The following is a 21,064-nucleotide window of genomic DNA, read 5'->3' on the forward strand; positions in this document are numbered from 1 at the left end:
CCTGGTACACAGTAGATGTCCAGTAAATATTTGCCAAATGAGTAAATTAATTCAGTGTTCAAAAACATCTTGAACATGAACCAAAACATATTTAAGTACAAATCTAGCCCCAGAATCAGTAATTGTAAAAAAACCTATTGCCCTTACATAATGGAAGGGGAGGGTCCTGGGACACACCCACTCCCTAGGAGGTTCTGCGCAGGGGTTCACACTTAATCCTTTGGGGTAGGGGTGGGGTTGAAGGAGTTCACAAAGCCCATACAGCAAAGTGTAAGAACTTCCTCTTGGCCCCCCCAAATCAGCAGGGCTGAAAAAAGTTCAGACATCCCCTCATCCCATCTTTCACCCCAATTCAGGGTGACTTACTTTCCATCTTTTGAACCCCCACTCCTCCCTCCCAAGGAAGAGGAGATGGGAGTAGGGAGCTGAGAGATGTACAGTCTTCGTCAACAGAGAGTCATTTATTGAGCTCCTAATGTGTGCCAGGCACCAAGGAGGAGCACACAGAGGTATTAGATAAGGTCCCAGCCTTCAAGGAGTTTCTTGATGGCTAGGGGAAAGGAAAAGGGGGTGGGCAGAAGCTGGTATCAATCACAGGCGTCTCCCTTCTCTCCGGTGGTCTTGGGAGGTAGAAGGACCCACAAAGGGACAACTTGAATGGGTGTCCAAGTCATATATGCACCTGCCACACATGTACAAGACACACGTGCAGAGCCCACACAACTACAGAACCCGTGTATAAGACACAAGAAGTATGTGTGCCACACGGGGGATGGGATTCACATGCAGAGTCCATATGTGCATAGGCCACATGGGTAAGACACAAGAACTGCATCTCCCCCAGCCAGGTTGACTAGATGGAGGTAGGGCTCCAGGCCCCGGCCAGCTAGGCCTCTCAGGGCTGGGGCTGGTACTGGCCCTCTGTGGCCGTGAAGAAGTCCTCCAGCACGCTGCGCAGGTAGTCAAAGGTGGGCCGTTCCTCTGGCCGCTCCTTCCAGCACAGCATCATGAGGTGGTATAGCTCCTCTGGGCAGTTGTCAGGTCGCACCATGCGGTAGCCTCGCTCCAGGTTCTGAATCACCTCAGGATTGGTCATCCCTAGAGGTTGATAGGAGAAAGATCAAGGATCCGGGCTTTGGAAGCCCACAGCAGGGATGATGTTTAGAATGTTTAACTGGTATGGTGTGAGCACCAATCCCAAAGGATCTTCGTCTTCACCAATGGTAACAGCATACTTCAGGTACCTGCCCAGTGTCAGTCACGCCACTTGGAGTGTCTGTTGTGGCTTAAGCACTCAAAACACGTAGATGTTGAATGTGAGACCTGGGGTGAGCCACTTCCCCTCTTTGAGCCTCAGTTTCCTCATCTGGGAAATGGATTATATAGTAGCTCCTACCTCATAGAGCTGTTATGAAAATTGAGTGAGAGTGCATATAAAGCACCAAGTATAGTGCCTGGAGAGATGCTGCATGAAGAATATCTTTGAGTATTACGATCTGCTGGGGAGAGATGGTGGCAGGTCAGGGCCCAGGACAGAATGGGAGCTCACAGACAGGATAGTGGTGAGGCTTCTCTGGCTTTGGGATCAGGCACATGAGATGCTGCATCAGGAAACCAGATGGAACCCCAGCAAAGGCCCCTGTGTGACCCAGATTAAATAATTTGGGGGCCACTTCCTTTAAAACCCGGAAATTCAAGGACATAGACCAGTGAACTAAACACCCATGGCTAGAGGCGAGAGTGCAAACTCACAGTCAACACCCAGCTTAAATATAGCCCATAGATCTACTTCGGTTTAGTCCCTATAGTGTCTTTCAACAATTTGAATCAATCACTGATATTTGGATATGGGCAAATTTTCCTCAAATTTCAAGTTTGGCTTTTGAAAAAAGAAAGGATCTGTCTTGGGGGTCCCTATGTCTTAGTAGCAACCATCCTCTGGAATAGATGCTCACCCAGGTTCACCCAGGTCCCCATTACTCCTCATTGTCTCCTTGACCCTGAAGCCACATTTCTGTTGCCATACTTCTGTTGCCATCATACTTGTAATGCTTTTGTTGCTGTTTTTGTTGTTGTTGTTGTTGTTAAGTAGGCTGTATGCCCAATGTAGTGCTTGAACACATGACCCTGAGATCAAAAGCCATATGCTCTACTGACTGAGCCAGCCAGCTGCCCCAATGCTTTGTTTCTTCTAAAAGAGAAATTCTCTATGGGTTCACCTCTATGGGCCCAGTGGAGGGGCAGTGAGGACACTTGGCAGGATGACTGGAGTGTGGTTCTAGCCCCGGTGCTGCCCTTGGACTCTGTGATGGGGCAAATCCCGGAAGGGAAGTCCTTCAGGTTCTCACCTGATTCTAAGGTACTTTTACCTTCCTAGGAGCAAAGTTCTGTACGTGTTGCTCCCGGGCTATGTGAAGCTTCTGCGTATCTGGCCACTGTGCTCCGTGACCTCTCTGCTCTGTCTTTGTGTTCCATTTCCTTTCCCCATAGTTTCCTAGCAAGTTACTTTTTAAAAAATTCCATCTGTCTTGGCTGAATTCAGGGGAAAGGACTTTGTGCAGAAGCTAGAGGGTAGGAATTAGTTGTTTACATGTCTCTCTCATTCTTTAGATGGAAAGTTTCGGAGGAAAGGGAAGTCAGCATTTAGTGAGCACCTACAGGGAGTCAAACTCTTTTACAGATAGTCTCATTTTTCATATCAGGAAACTGAGGCTCAGAGAGGTAAAGTCACCTGCCTAAAGTCACTTGCTCAAAATGATGATTAATAATAAAACCTAACACTCTTAAGTGCTTCGTATGGGCCAGGTGCTGTTCTAACCTCATAATTTACAGATGGGGAAAGAAAGCATGATCTGATCAAACTCAAACAGAAAGTTGGCCTGAATGGCAGATCTGGTAATAAAGGCAGGCTTCCTCTCTTCGAGCCAGATCCTCTTCTACCATCCTAGGCTGCCTGTGTCTGAACTAAAGAAAAGAGCTGGGATTATTGAAGCAGGAGAGAAATCGACACAGAGATGGACGCTAGCCCTGGGAGATGTGGCACCTGACTGGGCTTGCTGGAGTCCTCAGTGAATACAGGAGAAGCAGTTAGAAAGATTCAGATTCTGAACCAGGGACAGATGAAGTAAGTAGAAAGACATGGATTTGCTGCTCGTCCCCATTACTCTTTCAGCTCCTGCCCTTGGCCCTGACCTGGGTAAGGGATGCGGCCATGGGTGACAATCTCCGTCAGTAGGATCCCAAAAGACCACACGTCCGACTTGATGGTGAATGTCCCGTAGTTAATGGCTTCTGGTGCTGTCCACTTAATGGGAAACTTGGCCCCTGGAGGGAGGCAGAGTGAGGTCACCTGGGTCTGTTTGGCCAGACCCTGCAGGCCCCAGACTTCCCTTGTATCCCACACCTACCCTCCCTGGCTGTGTACTCATTGTCCTCAATGAGGCGTGCTAGGCCAAAGTCTGCAATCTTGCAGCTCAGGGTGTCCGACACCAGGATGTTGGCAGCCCTCAGGTCACGGTGGATGTAATTCCGTTCTTCAATGAATGCCATGCCCTCTGCAATCTGCAGGCCAGAGAGGAGGTCAGCAGTCCTGGACCAGACATCCTTACCCCACCGGGCTGTGCACTTGCCCAACCCCTCCCCAGTCTCCTTACTTGGGCTGCCATGTCCAAGAGTTTGTTGATGGTCAACTTGATGCCTGGAGGGGTCTTGAGGAAATCTACCAGGCTCCCTGTGAACAGAAGCAGAAAAGTTGCTAACTCAAGCTGGCCCAGCAGAAAGCTCCCTGACCCTTGTCCCCTAACTGGCTATTTAGAAGTAGTGTCTGACATGTGGAAAGAAGAGTAAGGGGTGAGAATGGACAAGTGTGCATTCAGGGTGAGGATGCCCAGGATACATGAAGTCTTTTCCCAGGGACTAGGATGGGGTATGCTTGGAGAAGTCTGTAATAGTCTTCTTTCAAGACTATTCCTCTAGGAAGCCTCTCTAGGTCCTACCATGCCTAATAAATTGCATCATTATCTACATTCCCCATGGCATGCTGGAATTTTCCCATGGCGAAACTCTGGTTTTCCTAGAGTTTATGCCACATAACTAAAACGAGTTTTCCCTGATAGCAGGAACATTGTTTTGTCCATCTGTGCTCCCAGTGCCTAGCCCAAAGTAAGCAGTGATAAATGTGTGCTGAATGTATTCAATGGAGTATGGAAAGAGGTGCCTGGGGGCCTGAGGGACCACATCTGGTAATAGAGGGTGACTAAGAGATGACCAGGGATGGAAGCTACTAGAACGGAGCTAGTAATTGCTAGCCCTTCTCAAGAGATTAAAAGCCTGGGTAAAGATGGCAGCAACCTGGGGTGCCTGAGTGGCTCAGTCAGTTAAGCGTCTGACTCTTGATTTCGGCTCAGGTCATGATCTCACGGTTCGTGGAATCCCGCCCTGCATCAGGCTCTGCAATGACAATGTGAGCCTGCTTGGGATTCTCTCTCTCTCTCTCTCTCTCTCTCTCTGCCCCTCCCCTGCTCTCTCTCTCTCTCTCAAAATAAATAAATAAGCATTTAAAGACAGCAGCAACCTAAGTGTCCTATTATGAGTGCTGAATTAGGCACCAAAGATAAAAGCCTCACCCAGACACAGTAAATACATTGCATGCTCCTGCATCCGGATGCTCCTGCATCCGGATGCTCCTGCATCCGGTCCATGGCAGATGCTGGTAATCAACCCCAGCACTTAGTTCCAATGAGCCTCAGCATCCTCCTCAACACAGAACTTCAAGCAACTACCATCTGAAGTTGACCCACATGGTAAAACCTATTTGCCACTTCCAGAATCCACTAGCCAAAAGAGTGACAGATCTTATACTCCCAAAGAATCTGAGCCAGATGACAACAAATTTATTGAACAGACACTATTCTGTCTGCTCTACATACACTGACTCTTTCATCCTCACAAAGGCCCTATGAAAAAGGTACCATTGCATTACTACCACCATTTTATAGATGAGGAAGCCATAGCAGAGGGAAGGGAAGTGATCGGCCCAAGGCCACACAATCACAAAGGCAAGATTCTAATACAGGCAGTCAGATCCTAGAACCCTTAAGGACTACTCTAAATTATTTTTGGGTGAGCCTGTTTAGATTTCTGATGTTACACTTGGGAAAAATGAGCACCAGGGATGGGACAGGGACTTGGCCTGAGTCACACAGCAAATTGGTGGCAAAGGTGGACCTAGAAACTTTTATCCACCTCCCTGGGGGCTCTCCGTCTGTCCAAAGAAGGGCAAGGGGCTCACCTAGAACTGAAAGAGAGGGATTTGGGGCAGATCTGCCCTCCCAAGGCTCTGGGTCAAAAGGAAGATAGAAATGGGGCTAGGGACACACTCGTTTGAAATCAAGCATCCTGAGATCAAGGTAGAGCTTTGAAAAAGGCAAACAGGATTGCAGGTCAGGGAAGATGAGAAGTCAAAGCTCTTCCAGAGCCTTCCACTTTAGCCTGTGCTCCTAGACAGGCTCAGACATCACACCCTCTTCTTGTCCCTGGTGGTGACTCTTTAGAGGCCCAGAAAAACAAGAAACTCTCAGTGCTGAGCCCGGCGAAATGGCAGATCTCCTCCATCCTCTATTCAGGAGCAGAGGGAATGTCAGCGCCCCCCAGCGGTCAATGACAGTGGCGGCACCCACCATTCTCCATGTATTCCGTGATGATGTAGATGGGCTCCTGGGTGACCACCGCGTAGAGCCGGACCAGCCTCTGGTGTTGTAGCTGCTTCATGAGGTTGGCCTCGGCCAGGAAGGCGTCGGGGGACATGCTGCCCTGCTTCAGGCTCTTCACTGCCACCTTTGTGTGCCCGTTGTAGTATCCTGGGGCGGGGAGGGCTGGGGAGTCACTGGGAGCCGGAGCACTCAGAGCCAGGTAGCTGCCTGGACACTCTCTGAGGACTCTCACGACCTCAGCGGAAGCCTCCCCTTCTCCCCTTCCCCCGCAGTCCCGGAAGGCTTCACTCACCCATCCACACCTCCCCGAACTGGCCAGCCCCCAGCCGCTCCACCAGCTTCAGCGTCTCCCTGGGAACCTCCCACTCGTCCTCCCACCAAGGCTTCTGGGGCTTCTGGGTCTGGCAGGGGCGACTCAACCGCGTGCACAGCCCGTCCGAAGCATCTGCGAGGACAAGGGAGGGGGGTTAGGGTTGTCAATACGGCGGGACTCGGTGCCGCCACTCAGTCCCCACTTGGCCAAGGAGAAATAGACTGGCAGGGGAGGTGTGAGGCTGTCACCCGACACCTGGGCTATCGGGTGCCGCACCTCACCCACTGCGGGGAATGAAGGAGCGCGCTGAGAGATGGGTGGAGGGTACCCCCGCCCCCAGAAGAGCTTAGGGGAGGCAGGCTGGTGGGGCACAGGTGAAGGCGCCTCAGGCGCACGTCGGAGGGGCTCCTGCCTGGGCTCACTGGTGTAATGGCGGACCAGCTCGTGCAGGCCAGGAAAAGTGATGCGGGGGGAGATGTAGAAGCCGCCTTTGTCCAGGTTACGGATCTTGTAATGTTTCACCACCTCTCCCTGGTTCTGGTCGAAGTCCCGCACGGACAGTGAAAACGATCCTGGGTGAAAGAATGGGTGAACGAATGCAAAAAGAGGGAGAGGGTGCGCCCTGCGAAGGGCGCCCCTAGTCCCGCGCCCCTTCCCTGGGATCTCGCGGCACACACCTCCGGGCCGCGGTCCGGCTCCCGGGCCGCCCCGCCCCCGCCCCCGCGGCCCCTCCCAGCCGCTCACCCGCGGTGCTCTCGCTCTCCCGGATCAGGAAGGAGCCGTGCGTGTTCCCGGGCGCCAGGAGCTGCCGTTCCGCGTCCTTGCGGCTCAGGTTCTTGAAGAACCAGCTGCGCAAGGCAGAAGCGAAGGCAGTCTTGTGTTGTTGGTCACTTCTTCCTCCATCGCCCTCAAGCACTCACCACTACCCCCCCAGCACCCCTCCTCTGCTCCCATCCTTCGCCACGAGGAGTCCCCACTTACGGTTCGGGCTCCAGGCTGTTCGCTTTGGCCACGAAGTTGAAGGGGATGAAACCTTCCTGGCCCGTGGTCAGGGACTGCGCCTTCCACCACTCGCCGCTCCTGCGCGACAGAGGCAGTCAGTGGGGTCGGCCTGGCCTTGGATTCGGCTGGAAACCTTCAAAGCCCCCAGTTACACCATGCCACCCCAGCCTCCAGCCCGGCACTCCGGAGCCTCCCATTTTGTCCCAAGGGCTCCGGCTGCATGCCACTCAGGGGCCGCGCGGTACAGGGGATCCCTGCTCCCTCCCACGCTCCCGTGGGGCAAGGATGGGTGGCGTGGAGAGGACACTCACTGCTCCAGGATACGGAGCTGTTCACCCTTCTCGAAGCCCAGGTCTCCATCGTGAGAGGGCTCATAGCTGTGCAGAGCGATAACCAGGTTGTCTGTAAAGACAGGGGTGGGGGTGGGGGTCAGGGAGAACCAGCCTGGATAGGCTGGAAGCACAGAGTTCAAGAGTTACAGGGCAGCGAAGAAGATCAGGGACAAGCGAGGCAAGACAAGGTAGAGAGTGGATAGGGAGATGGGAGACAAGAGCCAAGGATCCACAGGCCTTAACTGTCAGGCCCCACTGGTTGTGAGGTCACCTTGCAATGGTGAGGCTGGGGGATTGGAGCCTTCGTAGGTAACTAGTGGATCCCTCACATCAGAGCCATTCCGCATGGGCAGCTGTAGGGTGGGGGGTGAAAATGGGGTCAGAGAGCAAAAGACTGGTCAGATACTGGCTCCCCTCCCCACTGTTCTCACTTCTCCAGCTTGGCTGGGTCTTGTCCCTGAATTTACCAGCTACTCAGAAGAGTCCCTTCCCCTCTCTCAGCCTCCTTTCCTTTCTGTTTCCAAGGGGAGAAGACCACTCTGTTATTCCAGTGGTGGTTTCTTTCTCCTGGTTTGTGTCCTCCACCAGACTCCCTCGCCAAGTCAGTCCCCTGTCTTGCCTCTTACCGTGGCCTTGCCATCCAGTGGGACTATCGGGTAATGGCAGTTCTCACACACATCGATGTTTTCCATCCAGTCATCTTCAGGGTTTGAGCTGCAGCTACAGCCCATGGTCCCTGGGGGAATGGAGAGGGGGCTGAAGGGGCTCCCCCAAGATCTACTTCCTGGACATCAGACATCCTAGGGCCTTGCCCTGGGAATTTCCACAAGTACCTGAGATTGTCAGGCCCCCATCCCCCATTCACCAGCCACAGAAAAGCTGAAATGAGGTCCTAGCTCCAGACTGGTGCTCCCTCTGAGCCCCCAGGCCACAAGTAAAGTCACACATGGGCCCCCACTGAGCCCTAGGCCCCGCCCTCCCACCTGGGGTGGGCAAACCGCCACAGCTACCTTTGTTAGCCTACTTGCCCACTTCCTGCCTCTCCCCCAACCCTCTCTCTCTCTCTCTCTCTCTCTCTGCCCATCCCCCACGTTGGAGGAATACCTACTAAAGTTCACACACACTTCCCCAGGCCGTGGAGGAGACCTGAATTTTCATCTTCCCCTACCAGAGAGGTGTGTGCACCCCACCTCCTATTTACAATTCCCCTTTCTAGCCAAGGAAGCCAGCCAAACGGCAGACTCCTGCTCCCTAACGTCAGCGTCAGCGGTCAGGCCCCAGCCCCCCCAACCCCCCCCCCCCCCCCCCCGCAACAAGTCTCCTTCAGAGGGTTCTTTCTGATTCTCACCAGCAGAAAAACCTTCAGCGACACTATTGACCATAACTTTTCTATTTGTTTGCTTGCTTAAGCAGTGGAAACTTTTTGTCAGATGGAAATCAAGCAGAACGCAGAACCTCATAGATAAAACAGGTACAAGTGGGGCTGTTCTGCCTGAAACAGAGTAGACTGGATGCCTCATTGTGAAGCCCCCAGGAGTCCTGAGAGCATCTCCTTCCTGGGGCTGCTTCTCTGAACTGCTTAGAAATCACTAGTCCTCAGATAAAATTAACCACTCAAGGCCCTTTTTTTTTTTTAATCTTTTTTTTTAACCTTTATTTATTTTTGAGACAGAGAGAGACAGAGCATGAACAGGGGAGGGTCAGAGAGAGAGGGAGACATAGAATCTGAAACAGGTTCCAGGCTCCGAGCTGTCAGCACAGAGCCCGACGCGGGGCTTGAACCCACAGACCGTGAGACCATGACCTGAGCTGAAGGCAGACGCTTAACTGACTGAGCCACCCAGGCGCCCCAAGACCGTTTAATATCAAGATCAAATCCACCTCCATGGTCTATTCTGCTACACACACACACACTCACACTCACACTCACACTCACACTCACACTCACACAGCCTTCATTTTTATCTACTCTTGCCTTTTCCAAACACCCCATGCTATTTTCTTACTCCATACCTTTGCACGTGTGGCTCCCCTACCTTGAATGCTCTCTTGTCTACCTACTGAACTAACTCAACCTTCCAGGCTCAGCTCAAATATCACCTACTCTGTGAAGCCCTCCTACAACACTCCACTCAAACAGAGTTGTCAACTTAGCACTGAGTATCATGATTGGACTGATTTTATGTGTCAGTCGCACTGCATTTCCCACTCCCTTGATGAGACGGTGGATTCATCCAGAACAGAAGCTGTGCTTTATTTGCCTAAATGCTCCAGCACCCAGAACTAGTTGTCATTAATAAATGTTGACTAGTACGCGGAGGATTCATGCATCCCATCTCCCAGGATCTTAGAAGCCACCAAGTCTAACTTCTGATTTTAGATGAGCAAACTGAACCTTAGATAAGCAGGCCCGGAGAGGCCTGCTTAAACTCACCCCATCTAGGGGCGCCTGGGTGGCTCAGTCAGTTAAGCAGCCGACTCTTGATTTCAGCTCAGGTCAAGATCTCACTGTTCATGAAGTTTGAGCCCTACATTGGGCTTTGCACAGAGAGTGGAGCCTGTTTAAGATCCTCTCTCTCTCTCTCTCTCTCAAAAATAAATAAACTTAAAAAAAAAAAAAAAAACCTCACACAACCTATTTGGGACAGAACAAAGCTGGAGATGCTAATCCATGCTGGGACCAAGTAGAAGTGGAGGGAGGGTAGTGGAGATTTTTTTGGTTTGCAAGACTTAAGGACACATGTCAATTGTATCTCAATTCAAAAAAAAAAAAAAAAAAGACTCAGGATGCCTGGCTGGCTCCGTTGGTGGAACATGTGACTCTTGATCTCAAGGTTGTGGGTTTAAGCCCCACGCTGGGTGTAGAGATTACTTGAAAATAAAATCTTAAAAAATAAACAAGCAAACAAAACAAAAAAACTCGAAGACAGGCCTCAGAATCAGAGAGACCTAAGTTCAAACCCCAGTTCCGACGCTTACTGTGTGACTGCTGAAATCATTCTTCCTAAGCTTCACTTTCCCTTTTCTGTCAGAGGGGTCTTAGTATCCCTTTCTCATAAGCTTGCACAAATGTTAGCTTAGTTTAGAGCTTAGAAAGACTTCCACCACTGCTCATTTTGCCCTCCCAGGCCCTACTTTGGAGGATGGGAGAATGGAATTGGTAGATAATCCAATGTTTCTTTTCTTTCTTTCTTTTTTTTTTTTTAAAGTTTATTTTGAGGGGGGGGGGTTGGGGGAGGGGCAGAGAGAGGGGGTGAGAGAATATCCCAAGCAGGCTCCACACTGTCAGTGTAGGGCCTGACGCAGGGCTCAATCTCAGAAACCATGAGCTCATGACCTGAGCCAAAATCAACAGCTGGACGCTTAAACGATTCAGCCACCCAGGCCTCCCTTGAAAGTCATATTTGTCAAACTGAATACTCAGGACCCTTCATGGATACCAGAAGTCATGGGTGTGTGTCTTCTCAGAACATGAGTGTTACTTGACCTTATTCATAGAGTTAAGCAAACATAGACCTGTCGTGGAGGAAAATGTAAAATGTACGTGGAACTTTAAGCCAAATCAAGAGACTTTCAAGGAAAAGGATACACATTCACTCTCCCTGCTCCTGCGAGGAGTCCTGGAGTGTGGGGGAGAGACATTCGAGAAATCCTGCTCAACCAGAGTCTACCCATCTGTGGCTGTAAATGGCTTTTTGACAGCTAATTTTATTATGGCTAGGAACTAATGAGCAGCAAACGCCTCCAGAGAAGCCCTGATATCAATCTGGAAGCAGCCAAAGACAAGCTGAGCTATGGGTGAGGCCGTGAGCATCGCGTTGTTTGCGATATTCAAACAGGCATTGGAAGATCACAGGTTGATTGTACTGTATAGAGAACGCCAACATCAGATGGAGTTGGACTGAGATCGTAGGGCCCATCTAGGCTGACATTCTCAGAGGCTTCAGAAAAGGGTAAGAGACAGATGAGAAAAGTTTGGGGTTGAGGTAAGGGGATGAATTTGGATGCGATAGCGAGGAGAAGCCAGTGGAGGGGCCAGAAGGAATCCAGGCTGGAGATCACAGGGCTGGAAGCTGGTGCCTGGTCCAGGCTGGAGTCACGCGGGGAAGGGAAAAAGAGCCACAGGGCCTTGGGCCACAGTCCAGGACAGCATGCAGACAGGATCTATATCATGGACTAAATCTGGGCCTACCAGAGAGGACCTGACATCCCTAGTTACTAGGGCCAGGGGTGCCTAGGTGGCTCAGTCGGTTAAGCTTCAGACATTTTTTTTTCCTTTTCCTTTTTTCTTTTTTTTTAAAAAAATTTAACATTTATTCATTAAAAAAAAAATTTTTTTTTAATGTTTATTTATCCTTGAGAGAGACAGAGAGACAGAGCATGAGCAGGGGAGGGGCAGCGAGAGAGGGAGACAGAATCTGAAGTAGGCTCCAGGCTCTGAGCTGTCAGAACAGAGCCCGACGCGGGGCTCGAACTCACGAGCTGTGAGATCATGACCTGAGCCAAAGTTGGACTTTCAACCGACTAAGCCACTCAGATGCCCCAGACTTTTTTTTCTCAAAAAAAGTTGTTTTTTTTTTTCAAGTATATTTATTTTGAAGTAGGGGGAGGAGCAGAGAGAGAGGGAGAGAGAGAGACCCAAGCAGGCTCTGTGCTGTCAGCCAGATGCGGGGCTTAAACCCACGAATCCATGAAATCCTGACCTGAACTGAAATCAAGAGTCAGATGCTTAACCCACTGAGTTACCCAGGTGCTTCAAGCATCAGACTCTTGCTTTCAGCTTGGGTCTTGACCTCAGGGTTGCGAGTTTGGCCCGTGTCCCGCCCTCGTTAGGCATGGAGCCTACTTAAAAAAAAATTGAGGCACCTGGGTGGCTCAGTCGGTTGAGCATCTGACTTCAGCTCGGGTCACGATCTCACAGTTCTTGGTTCAAGCCCCACTTCAGGCTCTCTGCTGTCAGCACAGAGCCCACTTCGGTCAGATTCTCTGTCCCTCTCTCTCTCTGTCCCTCCCCTATTTATCCTCTCTCTCTCTCTCTCTCTCAGAATAAACAAATAAGCATTAAAAAATAAAAATTAATAAACATTTAAAATATATAAAAATATATACTGGAGTCAGGAATGGGGAAGAAGTCAAACCTGTCCTGATTAAGCCCAAAGGAACTCTAACTCTTCTGGGGAATCCGACCCCAGAATTTCCTCTGTGGCTTGTCCTGTGCTCCTGGAGGCCTCCAGCAGCAGGTAGCACATCCAGCCCTCTACAAAAAGTCTAAGCTGTGGAGTGTAGGGCCAGGCAGCCATCATGAGACCTTGGGGTCCGACAATGCCAGAGAGGATTTTGGTGAGTGGCTCCCAGCTACTGGGAGCTCCATGTTTCTGGGAGGCCCCAGGATGATGCTGGAGGCCTGCAGATTATTTCAGTATTTCAAAAAGCCTGAAGGGAAATTGCACTATAATTTGTTTCTTAGTTTGACAAATTATATGATGGTTTCTTCAATGCATACTTGATTAAGTCTCTGATTAAAATTTAAATTAGAAAACAAGAAAATGAGCACCTAAACAAAGTAACTTCAAAACCATGAGACCTGGGGGGTGGGGGGGGACTACAACAAGGAAAAAGGGCAAAGAAGCCTGGGAGGGAAGAGCTTAGAAGCACTGGTGTAATTTACCAGCCTTGTTTTATTTTTATTTTTTAATTTTTTAACGTTTATTTATTTTTGAGACAGAGCATGAACAGGGGAGGGTCAGAGAGAGGGAGACACAGAATCTGAAGCAGGCTCCAGGCTCTTAGCTGTCAGCACAGAGCCCGACGCGGGGCTCGAACTCACGGACCGCGAGATCATGACCTGAGCCGAAGTCGGCCGCTCAACCAACTGAGCCACCCAGGCGCCCCACCAGCCTTGTTTTAAAGGTGGAGACTCTGGGGGATGAGAGAGGTTGAGTGATTTTCCCAATAGCACATGAGGACTCTAGGCAGAGGTGAAACTCAGATAAGGCTACCTACCAAACTTTCTCCTCTGCTCTTTACTCCTTGGGAAGTCCTCTAAAGAGGGTGGAGGATCCTGAGGGGCCATGGAGGAAACAGGGCAGGGGAGGAGGTCTGACAGGGTGGGGAACCGCTCTTCATCAAAACTTTGATCATTGTGCTGTTAACAAAGGCCTTTTTCTGCAAGACGATTCTCCTTCCACCTAGAATGCATGTTTCTGAGTGTACATTTAGCCAATTGGTGAATGCAAGTCTGCGTATATGAAGGCGGATGATTCTGTGAACATCGTGCTTATGTGTGCATACCCATGGGCTTGTCCAAGGCTGTTTGTGCAGACGGATGTATCACAGAATGGGGGTATGTATAGTTTGTGCCTGTCCCTGTGTAGTTGTGAGATCATATATGCATGCATCTATTTATACACAATGTGGGTCCCATCCTTCTGGTCTTAGTTTGACAAAGATTGCTGGGTAGCCAAAATAATCTAATCAGGTTAAGAAACGAGGCCAGTAAAAAGAAAATCAAAATTAAATCTTAATATAAATGTCTCATTGTCTGAAAGAAAGGAAAAGAAGATGAAGACAAAACAGATCCAGAGAATCCCCAGGGCTCTCAGCACCAGCAATGAGGGCAGATTCTGGGGTGAGTGAAACAGGACATTCTCTTCTCCCAACTCCGGAATTCGAGGTCAATAGCAGGAATTTTATAGATCTAGACCTCCTCTGACTAGGGTCTGTAATGTTCTCAGTCAAATTCAAAGCTGCCCATGGTCCACAGAGCACTTTGTGCCAATTATAAAGAGCCACCCCTCCCTGGGGTTTCAAACTTGGAGAGTAGAGCGAGGGCTAAATGTCAGTCCCCACCCCTTCATGACCCTCAGCATAGTGCCCAACACATGCAGCAGTGGCCCTGCTTACACTGTGTAGAACTGATCAAAAATCCCAGGCTCTGTGCAGCTCCTGGACTGGATTGTCTGAACCCAGGTCTGTTTAGGGCTCATATCACCGTGAGTTCTGATTTTTGCCCACCTGTTCACCTTTATCAACTCCATAGACATTATCTCGCCTGGCTGCCTAGAATGTGTTTCGTCCCCTTGAAGAAGAAAAAAAAAGGGGGCAACACTTTTTCTCCCCTAAACTGTAAACCTATTCATTTATTGAACATTCTGTCCAAAACGTGTGCCAGCTTCTTGCCAGGAATTCTTGGTCAAGAGCAGACAGGCTATTCCAATGCAGACCATTGTGGTACTTTGGGCCACCTTGTGGCAAAATCTGTCAGGAATCATTTAAAACATTTTCTTGGCCTTTTCCTTTGACTAAGATTTGGTTGTTAGCACGGTTGTATATGTTCAATGAACGGCCTTGCCTATGGAGGCCTACGCAGAACCCTCATCATGGTACTTAGGAATCAGGGTTGGTAGGCATGGTAAATAATTTCTAACGGATAGAACAGGGATGTGTCCTGAGTTCCTTTGTGATATAACACCCCCCGTTTTTTTTTTTAAACCACAGAGAACAAAAAAGATAAGCTTTCTCTTAAATGCAAACAAGATGAATTTATTCTCACGAAACTGAGAGTGGCTTGACCGTAATGGCAGAGGGCCTCTGGGCAGGTTACTAAACCTCTCTGAGCCTCTCTCCCTTCCTTCATCTGCAAAATGGAACTAAAACAGGATCTCCACGGAGGGCTGTTGTAAGCATTATATGTGAGATATAGATGATCCCATAAATAAAGCGTTTAGCATGTGCTTGGCACATAGGGAGAACTATGTACATGAGAGTTCACCTGACCCTTGAATAACAGGGCTTTGAACCGTGGGGCTCCACTTATATGTGGATATTTTACAGTAGAGTACTATAAGTGTATTTCCTCTTCCTTATGATTTTCTTTGTCTTTCTTTTTTTTTTTTCCAAAGATTTTATTTTTAAGTAACCTCTACACCCAGCATGGGGCTCGAAGCTACAACCCCAAGATCGAGAGTCGCATGCTCTACCGGCTGAGCCAGCCAGGTGGTCTGTCTTCCTTATGATTTTCTTAATAACACTTTCTTTTCTCTAGTTTCCTTTATTGTAGCAATGCAATGTATAAAACATATAACAAGCAAAATATAAGTTAATCTGGAGCCTCTGGGTGGTTCATTGGGTTGAGCATCCAACTCTTGATTTCAAATCAGGTTATGATCCCAGGGTCATAGCATTGAGCCCTGAGATAGAAGCCCTGCTCAGGGTGGAACCTGGTTACAATTCTCTCTCGGGGCACCTGGGTGGCTTAGTCCGTTGGGCGTCCATCTTCGGCTCAGGTCATGATCTTGCAGTTGGTGAGTTCCAGCCCTACATCTGTACCACATCTGCACCATCAGTGTGGAGCCTGCTTGGGATTCTCTCTTTCTCCCTCTCTCTCTCTCTCTCTCTCTCTCTCTCGGCTCCTCCCTCACTTGCACTCTCTCTCTCAAAGTAAATAAATAAGCTTAAAAAAAAAAAAGATTTTCCCTCTCTCTCTCTTCCTCTCTCTTCTTCTGCCCCTCTCCCTTGCTTGTGCTCGCTCTCTAAAAATAAAAAATAAATTAATTAAAATGGACAAAATATGTGTTAACCAACTGTTTATGTTATCAGTAAGGCTTCTAGTCAACAGTAGGCTATTAGTAAAGTCTTAGGGGGAATCAAAGTTATACCAGGATTTTCTTTGAATGTTTTTTTTTGTTTGTTTTTGAGAGAGAGAGAGACAGAGTGTGAACAGGGGAGGGGTAGAGAGGGAGGGAGACACAGAATCTGAAACAGGCTCCAGGCTGTCAGCACAGAGCCCAATGTGGGGCTCGAACTCATGAACCATGAGATCATGACTTGAGCCGAAGTCAGCCGCTTAATCAACTGAGCCACCAAGGCACCCCAGTGCGGGTATTTTTGACTATGCAGGTAGTCAGCGCCCCTGACTGTATGTAGTTAAGGGTCAACTGTAGTTAAGTCTTTGGGCAGCTGAACGTTATACACCACAGATTTTCGACTGCGTGGGGTGGGAGCCCAACAACCCTGTTGTTTAAAGGTCAACTCTAACTATTATTCGCGGCTAACATGAGCATTTCATTACACCAGCCTTAAACATTTTCCAGTCTAAACGCTAATATTAGCTATTATCAATTATTTTCCTTTTCCTTTGTGATTTTGAGCATTTCCACAGACCACCTTTTCACCTTGAATATATTTACCTAAAATGGAATATATTTATCTACCATAAATGGAAAATCAGTATCACCATCCATAAACAGAAATCAGGATACATTAAAACAAATTCATAATATCATCTATAAATTCAAATTCATTACCCCCTAATATCACTCACCTACATCGGTGGTGCACAGGCCATATTTTGGGAAATGTTACAACACGAGCCAGAGCTTTGGGCTTAGACCTCTGTTGGTGAGTTAGAGAAGGGACAATTTTCTTTCTTTTTTAATGTTCATTTATTTATTTTGAGAGAGAGAGAGAGCACGTGCAAGCAGATGAGGGGCAGAGAGAGAGGGAAAGAGAATCCCAAGCGGGTGCCTGATGCGGGGCTCGATCTCATGAACTCTGAGATCAGGACCTGAGCCAAAATCAAGAGTCACACATTCAACCAACTGAGCCACCCAGGTGCCCCATGGAGGGACAATCTTCTTAACTGGTCAGCCTGACAAAAGTTGCACGGATATCTCTCTGTGCCAAGCTCTGTTCTAGCGCTGGTGACACAGAGGTGAGCAGATCAAGAGCTTCCTGTCCTTTTGGCCCTGCCCTCTCTGACAGAGGTGGGTGCCCCTCTGGCAGATCACTCCATTTTCCCAGGAGGCCATAGGCCTGTCTTCACCTTACTGATTGGTAATGTCTATGACTCACAACAACACTGGCAACGCAAAACAGCAATACTTGTCAGGAAGTAGCATTTCAAAATCACCACCATTACCCATTTACCAAGTGAACGGTTAGCTGAAGCTGTGGAAGAGAGAAGGACCGTCTCCAGGTATCGACATGGAAAGACATCCCAGTTATAACATGGCAAGCAAAAAACCCAAGACCAAAAAACATGGCGAGCAAGTTACAGAACAGAATGTAGAATGGAAGCCTATTTGCATGTAAATGGGCATCTATAAGGGGATTCTTTTAAGCCAGGTTCTGTGCTAATACTTTATTTGCATGTTTCCATGTAATTCTCATACTAATCCTATCAAGTAAATGCTATAATGAACCCCATTTTACACATGCAAAAACTGAGGCACAAATGAGGTAAAACGATTTGTTTGAGGCCTCATAACAAATAAGTAAGTGGTAGAGTGGTGATTTGAACCTTGGTCTACCTCCAGAGCCTGGGCTTCTAACCACGACACTTGTCAGCAGCCACACATAGGAAACTCTGGAAACTGTTCGCGGTGAACACATCCCAGAAGTGAGGTTGGAGGGGGCTGTGTTTCTTATATTTCTGTTCATGCCTCTGTACCGTTTGAATTTTTTGTAACAGCCGTGTGCTAATTTTGTCACTGGAAAACAAAAAAACAACAAAAAAAACCCCACCACCAATGCAAAAACCCTGCCAAGAGATACGATCATTCGAGGAGGATTCACTGTACAGCCTACTCTTCTGTTCCTCTCCCTATCACAAGAAAAGTAGGCGTGGAATAGATGATCAGGGGGAGAAAAGGTTCTGTGACCAAAGAAGTTTGGGAAATGATGAGTTGGACAAAATCAATCAGGCCCCTACTCTGGGGGAACTTTCAAAGCTTTTACAAGCTGATATTGACTATGAAATTAACATGGGTTGGGCTGGTTGGTAGCTGAAGCCATGTGGATTTGGCCCCAAGACCATTTTCTCTCCAGGTGCTTCATGAGACTGGTGTTTTATTGTTGTTGTTGTTGTTTAGTATTTTTTAATGTTTATTTTTGAGAGGGAGAGACAGAGAGAGAGAGAGAGAGAGAGAGAGAGACAGAACATGAGCAGGGGAGGGGTGGAGAGAGAGGGAGACGCAGAATCCGAAGCAGGCTCCAGGCTCTGAGCTGTCAGCACAGAGCCCATCAAGGGGCTCGAACTCACAAACTGTGAGATCATGACCTGAGCTGAATTCAGACACCCAGCCGACTGAGCCACCCAGGCACCCCGTGAACTGCTGTTCTTCAGAACAAGTGTTGGAAACGCAGCACCAGGCACTTTAAGCCAACACTGGAGTTTGGCCACATCCCTGGATGATGGTATCTTGGTCTTGCCTGCCCCCATCCCACCCTCACACCCAGCTCCCCTCAGCATTGCTTTCACTAAACGGAGCTTGGCCTTGAAGTCATCAGCCTGTGGGGGGATGTATAGCCTTGTAAGATCCAATGTGTGTTGTGTGTAGACCCTGACTCTGCTTCTGCCCACATATGCACACACGTAATGTCTGATGATATGTCTGGTGTTTGGGATAGGGAGTGCGTGCGTGTGTGTGTGTGTGTGTGTGTTGAAGCTGTTGGGGGGACTCTCCTCTAAAGTAGACCCTGTGGCTCAGCCTAGAATTCTCACACCCACCATACACAGGAAACAAGCTCATTTGCAAAGCTATACCACAAGTGTGAGGGGATGGGGTTCACTGGCCTGCCAAGGTGCTGAGTAGGTGTAATTCTGGGTGTGAACAGCCCTCCTTTTGGTGCACCATTTACAGGAGGAGGGACTGCCTAACCTCCGTTAAGCACCTACTATGTGTCAAGTACAACCCAGGGCACATGACAGGCCCCACAAACAGTCTGTAAGGGAGAAATTGATTATTGCCTCTTTACAGATTAATGATCTGGAGTTTGGAGTCTGGAGAGACGAAGGCAATACCATTTGAGGAAATGCCAGCCCCGGAATTGTACCTGGGTCGGCCTGTTCCTGAAACCTATGTTCTTTGCACTACACCATACCCATCCACTCTCTGGTGTTTGGTTTTGCGCTACCCTCATGGTACCCAAGAAACAGAAACCAGGGACAGTGACCTTGGCTCCTGTCATAGGTGCTTTCCAAAAAGGGCCTTTGCCCTTCTCAGAACTGTGTTGACTCTTCCAGGGAGCCTTCCAGGTCACCCAAGGGAAGTCTTCTGTAGTCTCGGCCCTTATCTCATTCTCTTGCCCTGTCACTTGGCCCTTTACCCTTTGAGAAGAACCTCTGTCCCTGAGCCTGGAGGGCGAGGGGCCCTGCGTCATCTCTCAGCACATGCTGGCAGAATGAGGGGGTGCAGGTCCAGGGTGCGGATGGGTCCCCCCCCCCCGAGGCACAGGGAGAGCCAGCATGTTCTCCAGCCCTCACAAAAGGCTACAGGCATCGGGCTTGGGGACAAGAGAAAGACTGGGACACACTAGGTGGAAATCGTGTGTCAAGGAAAACTCCAGCAGTGGAGGGTGGGGTAGGGGGACCCTGGAAAGTCTGGCTCACACGGAGATGCCCCCCATAAACTGAAGGCTCAGAGTTAGAAAGTGAGGGGGTGGGCAGGTAGCTGACTATGCCTACCTGGGCCTCCACCTTCCCGGGGTTTGAAGCAGCAATCTGCAGTACCAGCTGGCCCTGTACATGCAGGTGGGGTGTGTGTGTGTGTGCTGAGGCCAGAGAGAGCAGGGGCGGGGGGGGGGGGGGGGGGGAGGACATCCTGTGACACTTGGCAGGGGCAGGAATGGCAACTTTCCAGATGGAAGCGTGGACGTTCCTTACCCAGGGCCGACTGTGCCCCTGTCTGGGATAAAAATAGCCTTTCCTCTGCCCTTTCCTTTCCATTCTCTCTCCTTCAACTTCCCAGCCTCTGGTCAGATGCTTCCACCCTGGAGGCCCCATCCCAGATGATAAATACACCCTCCCGCATCCACGTGCTCCCAATAGGAGACACCCCAGGCTCTCCAGTACTGCTGGTCACTGAGGCTAAAATCACTTGTCACGTGTCCATCTGGATGCTCTGGGTGACTCTTCTGTCTCAATCCCTCTCTCTCAATCCCTCTCTCTCTCTCTCTCTCTCTCTCAGAAGATGCTTGTCACTGGGGTCTGTCCTAGCCATCAGCAGGATTCCTGGATCCCCTGACTCAAGACTGACCATCATCACCCTGCCCAGTGGGGTGGGGGGCAGTCCTAGCCTAGGCCACCACCCTCTCCCAGGGCCTGACTCTGCCACTGCCTTGCTGAGTGGCTGCAAGGAGGGGGCGTTTGCCCTCTCTGGGCCTCAGGAGGCTCATCCATCAATGGGATCAGGGACTGGACTTGGGGATTTCTGAAGGCCTTTTCAACACCTGACAGTACATGCGCCAGATCTCCAAGAAGATGCTCCCAGTGAGGGAGGGACCAGTGCAGACAGCGTGGCAGAGGCGAGAGGCAAGAGCTACGTAGGGAAGGGGGCCTCCAGCTGTACCGCACGCCGCCCACCTGACCTCTAGTGAGGCTTTTCGATCCCCCTGCCCCGCCTGTAGGGCGGCTGAATACCCAGGGAGCCGCGCCCCATGCCCGGGTGCAGCACCACCCTCCCCCAGTCGGTCCTCCCACCACAGTCCTAGACCCCTGTTCCCAGTACTCCTTACCTGCCCAGCCCAGGAGCCCTCCAGCCCCATTCACATGGTCCTCCTGGCCTAGCTTGGCAGCTCACACACAGTTTCAGCTCCCCTCGCCGAGGTAGCCACCGCCTGTCTTAGCGCGCCCACGTCCCACCCTGACTTCCTGCCTCCTCCTAAGGGCTCCGCAGCCAACCGGGGCCCCAGCAGCCCAACCACAA

At 49.8% G+C, this 21,064-nt stretch overlaps 1 protein-coding gene across 2 annotated transcripts; it reads right to left on the reverse strand.

Moving 5' to 3' along the window:
- Positions 1-442: 442 nt before the first annotated feature.
- Positions 443-21,010, reverse strand: LCK (LCK proto-oncogene, Src family tyrosine kinase). Of its 2 annotated transcripts, none has more exons than XM_047869844.1 (13): positions 20,874-21,010; positions 7,985-8,094; positions 7,630-7,711; positions 7,338-7,428; positions 7,006-7,104; positions 6,769-6,872; positions 6,447-6,596; positions 6,004-6,156; positions 5,679-5,858; positions 3,654-3,730; positions 3,408-3,561; positions 3,193-3,324; positions 443-1,098 (listed from the first exon to the last, which is right to left on the reverse strand). In XM_047869844.1, the coding sequence occupies exons 2-13, from the start codon at positions 8,087-8,089 to the stop codon at positions 896-898; spliced, it is 1,530 nt and encodes a 509-aa protein (XP_047725800.1). In that variant the 5' UTR covers positions 8,090-8,094; positions 20,874-21,010; the 3' UTR covers positions 443-895. The 2 variants fall into 2 exon arrangements, with proteins under 2 accessions (XP_047725800.1, XP_047725799.1); XM_047869843.1 differs by lacking the exon at positions 20,874-21,010 and adding an exon at positions 8,192-8,287.
- Positions 21,011-21,064: the final 54 nt, after the last annotated feature.

The sequence above is a fragment of the Prionailurus viverrinus genome, chromosome C1, assembly GCF_022837055.1.
Source record: "Prionailurus viverrinus isolate Anna chromosome C1, UM_Priviv_1.0, whole genome shotgun sequence".
Classification (NCBI taxonomy): Eukaryota; Metazoa; Chordata; class Mammalia; order Carnivora; family Felidae; genus Prionailurus; species Prionailurus viverrinus.